The sequence below is a fragment of the Solea solea genome, chromosome 3 (assembly GCF_958295425.1).
Source record: "Solea solea chromosome 3, fSolSol10.1, whole genome shotgun sequence".
NCBI lineage: Eukaryota > Metazoa > Chordata > Actinopteri > Pleuronectiformes > Soleidae > Solea > Solea solea.
In genome coordinates, this window is record NC_081136.1 from 21,294,666 (window position 1) to 21,306,197 (window position 11,532).

At 39.4% G+C, this 11,532-nt stretch overlaps 2 protein-coding genes across 3 annotated transcripts in view; one reads left to right on the forward strand and one right to left on the reverse strand.

The window, feature by feature from the left end:
- Nucleotides 1-4,488, reverse strand: part of slc41a2b (solute carrier family 41 member 2b) — a 35,644-nt gene extending 31,156 nt beyond the window's left edge. The window contains exons 1-4 of one of the 2 annotated variants that reach the window (XM_058626022.1): nt 4,284-4,488; nt 3,181-3,280; nt 2,674-3,096; nt 942-1,049 (exon numbers count right to left, since the gene is read on the reverse strand). In XM_058626022.1, coding sequence (XP_058482005.1) covers nt 942-1,049; nt 2,674-3,096; nt 3,181-3,237 — 588 coding nt within the window. In that variant the 5' untranslated portion in view covers nt 3,238-3,280; nt 4,284-4,488. Of the gene's footprint in view, nt 1-941; nt 1,050-2,673; nt 3,281-4,283 lie in introns of both variants that reach the window. The other variant, XM_058626021.1, reaches the window with a different exon arrangement.
- A 309-nt stretch (nt 4,489-4,797) lies between these two features.
- Nucleotides 4,798-9,709, forward strand: nopchap1 (NOP protein chaperone 1). The gene is made up of 4 exons (XM_058626024.1): nt 4,798-4,948; nt 7,450-7,524; nt 7,633-7,766; nt 8,067-9,709. Exons 1-4 carry the CDS (start codon nt 4,876-4,878, stop codon nt 8,253-8,255), a joined length of 471 nt encoding a protein of 156 aa, XP_058482007.1. The 5' UTR covers nt 4,798-4,875; the 3' UTR covers nt 8,256-9,709.
- Nucleotides 9,710-11,532: the final 1,823 nt, after the last annotated feature.

An 11,532-nucleotide genomic window follows, 5' to 3' on the forward strand; every position in this document is an offset into this window, starting at 1 on the left:
CACTCTCGGGTCCCTGTTGAGTCACCAATCGTAGAAAACAGGAATCAAAACTTGACTCAAGTACTACAACTGTGACACAACAACATAATCACACTCTACCACACCCATGTTCCGTTTGTGGACTGTAAGCTCAAACTGCAACATCATGTATGTTTATCTCAGACTTAACAGGGCTGCTCTTGACCATTGCGAATGATTTCATCATTAATATTCCAGCACAGATCAATGTCTGTGTGAAGTCTAATATCCACAGAGAGGAACACACACACACACACAATGTAATGTGATGCATTTATAGTCCTGTTCTATTACAATTTTTTTGGCTTTAGCTTGGTGTTACAAAATAAAATCTTAGGTCCAACTAACTGATCTGACCATTTTAGTAATTAGAATATGAAGATGGAAATGACAATTTCGCTGCTAAACAACATTATCAGAGAGAAAAATGTACGACATAAGTCATCTAGTCATATGAGCATCTGAAGAGGAAGCATGTTGGAGCCATGGGTGAAGGAGATTCACAGTAAGTTCGTAATAAGTTAATTTCATCCGATTATCAAAATAATCGTTAGTTGCAGCCCTAGCTTAAACTGTCAGAAAACCTGCCTCAGCAAATCCAAGAACAATGCCAAACTTTAGATCAAACAAATGTGTGATTCTAAAGATTCAGTACACCGAAAAGAAATGTTATTCCTATCACTAACATAAATAGGTAATCCTAGTAAAACCCAGGATAATTAGTCTGGACTAAACTATAAAACTGAATGGTCGTTCGTTCGTCTCTGTGTGTTTGCCCTTCAAAGGACTGGCGAACTGTCCAGGGTGTTTTGCCCCATGACAGCTGGGATTGGCTTCAGCTCCCTGCGACCCTAATGTGTAGGATAAAGTGGTAGATAATGAACGGATGAATCATGGTGTCACTGTGGCTGTGTTTGTCTCACCGCTGTGGACAGCCTCGAGGCCAGCGTCATCTCCAGGTTCCCCTTGAGGCCAAGCAGAGCCGGGACAAGGATGAAGATCTCTGTGATGTACGAGAAGGCCTCCCAGTGCTGTGGACAAAGTAAATTTTTTAAACATTAACTGACCTGGTAATAACTGCACTTTTACTAATCTGTGAATGACGTCGACTGACCAAAACCACTGAAAAGTACATGGTCTGCAACATGATTCATGCTTCACACTAATATGTTCATTCTGAGTCATGTTTTTACAAGACAAGACACAGAATTCTCTAAAGAATGTAATCTCTTATGGTGCTGTGCAACATATCAATATTTTATCTATATCGTGACGTGAGACAAGACATGCTGATGACTTTTCCTGGTTTTAAAGGCTGTTGCATTGATAATCATCCTATTTATTAAATCGACAAAATTATATTTGTCTAAAAAGTCTCTTAATAGTACTTTTCATTTCCTATATTGCCCAGCCCTAATCTCTTGTGTTCATTTGAAAAGCAAGAATAATATGCAGACACACTGAGTGAAAACATGGCTGCCAGCAGGCCAGGAACAGGAGGAAATACAGATATTAGCCTCTTAACAAAATGCTCAAGTGGCAAAATCAATGTAAACTTAAAGGAATACTTCACCAATTTGCATTGAGCTTTGTATTACTACAATAGGGGTAGTATTTTTGAAAAATTGTGCTTCCCAACCTCAGTTTCCCCTGAGTTGAGAAATAACTTGATTCTTTTCTTTGTCACGTGCCCACCAGTGACACTTGGTCCTGTTAGCGTAACTGTTAGCAAAGATGGCGGACACTGTTTACATTCTGGGAATGAGGTCCCGCCCCCTACGAGTGGGTCTAAAAAGTGCAGAATTAGCATTGCAGTTTCAAGCCTCGGACCAAGGCTCGGACCTTTAGTCACTGGTGGACACGTAAAAAAAAAAAGAATGAAGATATTTCTCAACTCAGGGGAAACTGAGGTTGGGAAGCACAATTTTTCAAAAACACTACCCCTATTCTCTTAACACAAAGCTAGAAGGATTCCTTTAAGTCTAGAATATGTTCACCTCTTTATCGCACTGTTAGACAAGCTTTTATGACTAGACATTGAAGTTTGTAAACCGTTCAGTCCCCCCACACCAAAGTCCACAGAGATGTCTCCATATGCTGTTAATCTACTGCTGTATCATTTCATCACCAGTTATTTAGGTAAATATGAACAAAAGATTTAAAGGGCTAAAGTCACAATATGACAATTTTACTTACTAATATGGAGGCAGCACTGATTAAACATGTGCGTGACATTATGTAAAATCGCCAATATTCTCTATGGGATTTGGTGAGGGAGAGTAGGCAGTAAGTTCAAATGTGTTATTTTATAACGTTGGTCTTTGGAATCCATCTTGAAGATTAATCTAAGTGAGGCAGCAGTAAAACAGCAGCTCCTGTGTCCCCACAGGGTAAAACGCTGATTTGGTGTGGAAGCAACGACTTTGGTGTGGAAGCATAAGGGACACAATCTTTAGTTTCAAGTCAAAATAGTCTGTTCAGTGGTTGGTTAAAGTGGCAAACACTTAAGCAGATGTAGATTTTATTTATCAAGTGCTTAAATCTATGTTTCCCGGTGTCCACGCTGGCAGCCATGTTGTCACAAGGTAAAAAGAGCTAAAGAAGTTACTTAGAAGACAAAGTGTAAGGCAAAGATTGGTGGGTATTGTCTTTCACCTGCACAATATCCAGCACCATCCCAGCTGACACAGTTCCAAATCCAGCAAGAAGAAAGGGCACCAGGATCTGCAGCGCCATAGATAGTGGAGACTCCTTGGGCATGTTATGCAGAGCAGATCCCTGCCTCTCCTCCTGCCCTACCTCCTCCTCTTCCTTCTCCTCCTCCTCCTCCCCCCCTGCCTCCTCACTGGACAGCCTCCTCTCAGCCAGCATTGGCTCCATCTCAGAGAAGTCCCCACAGTCAGATAAAGTCACAGAGGAGCGAGAGGCGCGGTCCACGTGTCGCCGGCTCTCCACATGAGACAATGTCTCTTGTCTGTAGCCATTCTGGAGCGAGGAGCTGACCTCAGGTTTGGCTCCGAGGTCCACCATGGCCAGTCGCTCCTCCTGCAGCTTGGTGTATCCAGTAGGGACCATGGTCTGGAACAAAGAAGCGATTCGTCCAGAGGAAACGGGTTTCAGGGAGAGGGAGCTCCACCCACCACCTGCACCGCTCATACGCACCGTCAGGCTAGAGCCCAGGGATTCCCCTATAGCTCCTCCAAGCCTCTGGATACTCATGGTTTAATGTGGGGCTGCAGGGTCTCATCTCCAGTCATCCAGTCTGGGGAGAGTAAAGTAAAACACACAGTGAAATTTGTTTGCATGCCACACCTTATTTAAAGACGCCCTCGTTTTTAAACAATTGTTTGCCTGACAAAAGTCTAGGACAGAAACATTGCAACATAAAATGAATTATTTTAAGTTTAGACAGTGTCTCTTTGCAACTCAGTGTTCTTATGTTGCTGCAGTTCTGTCTTGTTGCCGTTATCACAGACATTTTGCAGAATCCAAGCTGTTTAACTTTTTCTACTTCTTGATGTTACAAATCCATCAAATATGTAGGTTTCTTTTTTTTTTTAAACCTTGGCTCATAAAATAGTGAAGCAGGGAGCCGAAAAGCAGAAAATCGGACAGTAGTAAAGTGCATGGTGATAGAATATTAGGGCTGCAAAAATCGGTTACTAGATTAATCGTCAACTATTTTGGATGAATCAGTTTGAGACTTTCTTTAAGATTAAAACAACTTATCTGATTTGTATCTATCTATCTATCTATCTATCTATCTATACTGCTTGGGATGAGTAAACAATAAGTACAATATTACTATATTACAATAATAATATTACATAAACCCAGGAAGTGAGTACTCTATGGAGACAGTGTGATCATTTGTGTTGCGATATTATATCGCCTTTGAAACCTTTTTTTTGCGTATCAGTTTTTAACTGATGTTACCAACACATTAAACCTTTTGCAACATCGTGATAATATCATGCCTTATATGTCATGATAATACCGTATCGTAGTATCTCTGGCAACTCCCACCTATAGCAGACACCAAAAATGGATACTTTATTTCCATTCAAACGTGGTTAACATCCGTCTGTCTCGTGCATGAACCAGCAATTATACATAAAAACTCAAGCACAGGCTGGCTAGCCGTGAACATGCGACTTTACACAGATGCTAGCTAGCTGTGGACAAACCCAAACAACTATCTTAAATTACCCGGTAGCTAGTTTATCTCATTAACACCAAATTTGTCTTTATTTTCCAGACGTTACCTTTGTGCTGCGTAGCCACTTCATCCAAGAAAAAAGGCAGCAAGACTAGTCCTGAGAGACAGACAGACAAGACAGTAATTGAGCCGCGTCACAGAAAACTCCGTCATCAAAGATCGTCTACGTAAATAAGATGATGGATTCGGATTGAAAATAGTGTCTCTGATGTTATTGCGTTTTCCCACTTTCACGTTTTACATTCGAACGTGTAACAGCAAACAAAAGATGCGCTTGGTTCACATTTAAACCTTTGATTTGTACAATTGTTGCTTTTAACAGATACAAATTAATGTAAAACACTAGCGGGTGGGAGTGAGACCTCTCGCGAGATTTCCACACTAACCGCAAACTACATGTATTTGCACAGCATAACACACATAAGTCACTTGTTTTGTTTCACAACAACTCAGTAACATATGTCGCCTGTTTTAAGTGCTCGTGTTTTAGCCTCCATTCTCAAGTTGTGTCTACTTGGTTTTTTTTCAGTGCCAACCTGAGTTAGTTCCACTACAACAGGGGGCGCTGTGTATATCACAGCCTCATGTCTGCCGTGACACTTAACCCGGACGCTGATCTCAGTCGGTAACACGCGCTAATGAAAACAGACATGGAGCTGAACGAAGAGAAGAAAAGTTCACAGGCTCTGCTGTCGTGTGGAAATGGTGCAGGTCTGTATGTTTACTGTGTATTTGTACATGTTTTTGTTGTGGGAACCTCTTCCGCTACGAACACTGACCTTGTCAGGACCAATAGTCCTCATGGAGAGACCAAAACCTGGTCGTAATGAAGCAGAACCTCATGTTTGTCGGTCTGGTTTAGGCTTAGTTTAAGTGGTTAATGGGTCAGGTTAAGTTAAGGTTTGTTAATGAATGGATGTCAACGAAGTCAATGTCCTGACAAGAATAGTTGCACAAACGTGCGCGTGTGTGTGCGCGATGATTCAACAGTGACTGTGTGGACATGGTTCAACTTGGTTCAACTTCAAATTGACTTTTGAGTGTTAGGACTTCGATTAGCTAGTGTAGGTTGTTTAGGTTGAATAAGGCTAATTAAAGATTAAGTTTTGCTCTTTAGTGAATTCATTTGACATGAATGTGTTCTTTCTCAAAGTGTGTTTGCACAGAGCATAGATATTATCATATATTTTATTGAACCTTTGTTATATTGTTGAAAGTATATCATTATATCAAGGTTAAAGTGTCTGTGCAACTATAGAGGTGTGTCTCTTTAGGACTTTTTCTGACACTGATCAGTAGTACTTATGGAGACCAAAACCTGGTCCTAATGAGGCATTTCTGAGGAGCTCGTTAAGTTTAGGACTACGGTTTGAATTGTGGTTAGGTAAAGTAAAGGCGTTTACTGGTCATGGCTGTGCAAATAAGTGGAAGGCAATGTTAAGTCTTAAGAAGAATAGCTGTGCAAACCTGTGTGTGTATACATGTCTTTATAGGCTGTGAGGACACATGTTTACTGTTTTCAGTCATGAGTCCATAATTCTTTATTCCACAGTTATATTGTGCTAATAGGGATGTACCAATACCACTTATTTCTGATTGAGTGTTCATATTTAAGTATGATTTGTGCTGATATATCGCATCAAAATCGGTATCAGCCAATACTCAAGGCTGCAATATCGGTATCGGAAGTGAAAACGTTGTATCGGGACATCCATAGTGTTAAGTGGTACCGGGTGCAGCAGAATCGGATTGGTTACAAATTAGTATTTTTAACCAATACTTGTACTAGTGTACACAAGGGCAGCTTCAGACCCTTAACAAATCATGATAAATTAACTGCTTCTTTTAATACTTGGTTGAAAATCCTTTGCAGTCAATGACTGCCTGAAGTCTGGAATCCATTGACGTCACCAAAAGCTGAGTTTCCTCCCTGGAAATGCTTTGCCAGGTCGCCTTCAGTTGCCACGTGTTTGCAGGTCTTTCTGCCTTCTGTTTAGTCTTCAGTAAAAAGTAAAAGCATGAGATCAGGTGACTGACTTGGTCACTGAAGAACATTCTATTTCATTACCTTCAAAAACTGTTGCTATTACACTATGATGTGGGTCATTATCCATCTGTAATGTAAAATGCCACCCTATCGGTTTTGCAGCAGTTAGCTGAATGTGAGCAGAGAAGATAGTCCTGTACTCTTTAGAAGTTATCCTGCTACTTCTATCGGCAGTCACATCATCAATAAACACAAGTGAGCCTGGTCCACTGGCAGCCATACATGCCCAAGCCACAACATTGTCTCCTCCATGGTTGACTGATGATGCGTTATGCTATGGATCATGAGCTGTTTCTTTCTTTCTCCACACCTTTCTCTTCCCATCATTCTGGTACAAGTTCATGTTTGTTTCATCTGTCCAGAGAATCTTTTTCCAGAACTCTGCAGGCTTTTATTAAGATATTTTCAAGCAAATGCTAATCTAGCCCTCCTGTTCTAGAGTGTTATTCATGCATTCATGCATTCATGAAGGCATCTCTTGATTGTAAACTTTGACAATGGCACGCCTAACTTCTTGACTTGGCTGGATGTTGTAAAGGGGTTTTTAAAGGGGTGGTGTACAGAGGCAAAATGACAAAATGTGTGTCTTTGTGTCCATGGTTACATTCATTCTTATTTCAGGGTCTGTGTCAGTGAAGCATTCCATGTGTGCACAATCGATCTCACACTCAATAGCATTAGGTGGTGTCAATGAGCTTCATATCATTTGCTATAAATAGAGGCAGAGGCGTGTACTGAAACATTTGGTAAGTACCAAGGCAAAAGTAGGCCTGCAACTTGCTCCATTTGTTAGATGGAGCAAAGAAACCACAAAATAGTCACATTTAAGTAACTGAGAAATCAGAAAACTTGTTTTAATGATTGAAAAACCACTCAAATCGATTATCAAAATAGTTTGGCGGTGGCTTTAGTCATTTATATTCAAGTAATTGTTTCAGCCATAATTGTTGGTGGTTTTGATTAATGAAGAAGCAAGAAGGTCAAAAAGAGGATGTAACATGCTCAATGCTAACAGGACCATGGATTTAGTTATAAATGTAAAAAATATTAGCATAAAACATGGATGGAGAGAAATATCTGCTCCATAGCCTATGTAGAGACAGGTGTTAAATCAATTGTGGTTGTATTTGCTTTATTGTCATGAACTTGTATGTTTTGCTGCCAGGTCTCACTGAGAAGCTTCTGCTCAAGCCAAAGTCCAGTGGAGTCCTGCAGACCGCGAGGCTGCCCAAGAGCAACGGTGAGACCCAACATCACGTCCCTTACCTCATGTCTTCCTTTTAAATTTGACTGTTTATGTGGAAACGGTAGAGATGATGGGATGTGTTTGTGTGTGTGTGTGTGACAGTGTTGGAGCGGCTGCAGAGCTTCCTGCCTCAGATGGCAGAGGCTAATGAGAAGCTCAAGCAGCAGATGGAGGAAGCTCCTGCTGGACACTTTGATATCGAGAGAGTGGACGAGGCTCAGAGGGTCATAGAGATGGTGAGTGTTGTCCTCATGGGACATATGGGCATTTTCAGTTGGGGGGACCAGATCCCAACAAAGTAAAGGGACAAAGAGAATTTTTATGTTGGACAATAGGGGTGGGAATCAATATATTATATATTGCAAGACATATCAATGCATCATGATATCTGTGTAACTGAAGAAAACAAAAAACTTATTCACAACATGGAGAACAAAGTGCATAGTCTATGTATTAAACATTACATTTTCTTCACTATAATCGCGCGGTAAAACTCCCTCTTCTTCTAACCTGTGGTCTCTCTTTCTCGTCTTCAGGACGTCGCACTGGTGGAGCTCAGTGGCTCAGACAGCGACTGTGACAACGAAGGTGACCTGTCAGACTCTGAAGACGACTCGGACTCCGAAGAGGATGAGCCCAAGGTCACGGAGCAGAACCTGAAACTACCTGGAGGCAAAGGCAAGAAGAAGGCCAGCATCCAGGTTCTGGACCAGCAGGGGAAGTAAAACTGTGGATTCAATTCATTGACTTATGTGAAGACGTTATTCATATACATGCTGGATGCAGAGACATAAGGAGCAAACGGAAGCAGGAGCATCGCTCTGGAAACAGCAACAAGTGCCTTGAGAGCCAGAACGGACGACGTGATGACGTCAATCAGTCTGGCAATCAGCTGATCATGTGACCTTTGAATTCATACTTAAACTGTGGATCAGGTGTGTGTGTCCAGATTCATGGACTGTGAGGGGAAATGTCACTGCTCATAATCTGCTGTGTTTGTTTGTTTTTCTTTCCTTAATTTAATGTATTAATTAAGGTTTGGCTGCTTAGCAACAACAGGTTCGACAGAAGCCAGAGCCGTTTGCGTCACTTTGAAAACCACAAACAGGAAGTTGTAATGTGTTGTTGAAATTGACCTCAGTGACACCAGCATCAGCCTATTTTATTTTTTAAGTTAAGTGATGTGGGTTAGGGATGCACGATCTTGGACTTTTTGCCAATACATCAGGAGTGCTTGGGCCAAAAATCGATACACCTATGTATATATTTGTTTTTTCCTCCAGTATCAGCTGATATTGATATTGTGCCAATAACGTCATGCATCCCTAATATGGGTTTTTCTATGTCCAAGTCTGGGCTGCTCGTAACTGATAATTAATGCTGATATTTTTTTTGGCCAGTATATTTAGCCAATTTAAAATATAATTGTTTAATGATAACAAATACCAAAAAATAGCTTAACTTCGGTAACTTTTTTTTTAAAAAAAATACACTTAATGGTGTGTCTTTGAGGGTTAGGTTTCTTTGCTCCATTTAACAAATCATTAAAATTGTTTCACTTTGGTTTGTGTAAAAAAAATAAGACATTTAAGAACATCCTTTCATGGATTAGGAAACATTGATCAACATTTTCTAACATTTTATGGACCAAACAACAAATCCATTATTTGATAATTTTATTTATCAAGTCTCAAAAAAATGGGTCATTTGTAATAATTGGCAGATTAATAAATAATAATCATTCAATGTGGATTATTGGGGAAAATAAAAAAGTTAATCAGTTTTTGTCTAGACTTTCAAATGGTTCACTTTATAGCCTTCAGACTTGGCAAAGGGCACCAATGTGTGCATTGCCGACCTATTTGGAAAAAGAAATGCGTGAGTGTGGGTGGGTACTGCACTAGTTATTTGAGATGCACAGCATATTTCTTTGTTTTGTGTTTTTAAAAGGTATGCAAAGCAACAAAAAGACAGGACTTCAGGGAACTGAATGTTAAACACGTGTGGTCTAGTTTTAATGCAGGAGTTTCTCTAGAATTCTGACCACAGCGGAGGACGTCCAGGTGATGGACACTTGTGTTTGTGGTAGTGTCGCACACACTGTTTAAAACAAACCCAAACCTTTTTTTGCAGAACCCATTTGTGTAAAGCAAGAGCAAATAAACTGTCTTATTTTTTATCTTTTTGACTTCATGTTTGTTTATTATAAAGTCTAATCCAATCTGTGGATTTCGTCAGACGAGACGAGAACCAATGTCCTGAAACGCAGGCTAATTTAACATGCATATCCAGGCTGCATCCATTATTAATTGATTACTAAATGAATGGTCACTATTTTGATAATGATATTTTAATCAGTTTGAGCTAACCCTAATAATTTAGTTTTCAGCTTCAGAATATTTTCAGTTTTCTTTGACAAAAAAAACTAGTGAGGGAAAAGTCCTAACTCTGGCTCAGTCATAAGAATTATTAAAACTATTTATTATAACCATACTCAAACTCACCACTTAATATCATCATATTAAGTCATTGACCTAATTTTAGATTCTGTTTTGTTTTGTCTATAACATATTTATTTTGCATCATAAATATCTTTTTATTCTGTAGTAGACATCATTCTAAACCAAAACAAGCACTTTTACTTTGAAATTCTGTGAAAGGTCATCATGAATATCTTTATCATGACGGAATATTGTGTTATAATTGGCCCCTGGGTCATTTGAGTTTGACACACCTGTCCAGCTGTTCAAAAAATGTGAGACATTTGGTCCAGTGTGTAAGATTTAGTGACATCTAGTGGTGACACTGCAGAGCACAGTGTGGCCTTCACATACCAGAAAGGATGTCAAACTTCTTCGTTTATGTAGAAAGGGAAACATTTTTGGCTGGTTATGTCCAAAATGGCTACTACTCCTCATGTGTACTAAAACATAATTTCGACTAATAAATCCCTCCAAATATAACACACTGGACCTTTAATTAACTTCCACGGACACAGTGAATAAACAGCAGCAGCATCACACACATTAACAGTCAAACTGAATTTAATTCAGCATGGTGTCACATGACTGGCTGTAAACAGACAAAGTGTGGCATCATCAAACACTTGTTGCTTGCATACCCTGCGCTGCCTTCAATGACACGTGGGACAAATAGAAATATTCACAACTTCTTCACTTTAGTGACGCATTAAAAGCTTCACGTCTTCTGTGAATATAATATAGTGTCATAAACATAGTATAGTAGTGTCTCTGTCCGACAAAGAAAATGTCCAAAAAAATATAATCATTCTGTTTATCGTAAGGCGCGAAAGAAAAGACTTTTCCCTTTAGATCCCCATCCACCCCTTGCTTCTGAATAGATAAAAAGAAAGAAAGGATATTTGACACGTCATTATAAACTGTGGGCAAAAATAATCTACCTACAAGTTAGGAAATCAGTCCTCACTGAGACTTGCAACATCAAAGCATGAAATCAGCGATACATTTTATCATTGAAAGAGAAAATAGTGGACAAACTTTCAAATATAACACCTAAATGTAATAAGTTCATTCAAACCAAAGAAAGTTGTTTTCTTAAAAATGTTGCCATATTTACTTTGACCGAACCCAAGTCAAATTATTTCTTTAGGTTTGTCGACCATTTTCTTTTTCCAGTGTACTGTTTGATTTTAATTTCATTCACGTCTGTAAGAGATACGTTATTGACACGACCTGAAAAGTGAATTCTGCTTTTTGTTTGCTTTAATAAATCGCTTGAAAATCTGCATTGCAAGATGTCAGGAAACTGATATTAACCAATGTAAATATACTGTGAAGTTGACTATGAGTTAGGGATGGGCACGAGTATTCGATACTTTGCTTTATTATAAAAACTGGATCCACATATATTAAAAAGATACAAAACTACTTTTCGTCTTCCTCTGACTACTTAATCTGTGGTGCATCGATGATCACAAGGTGGCAAAAGTAAGCATTTAGTTACTTTTTCATGATACAGTTC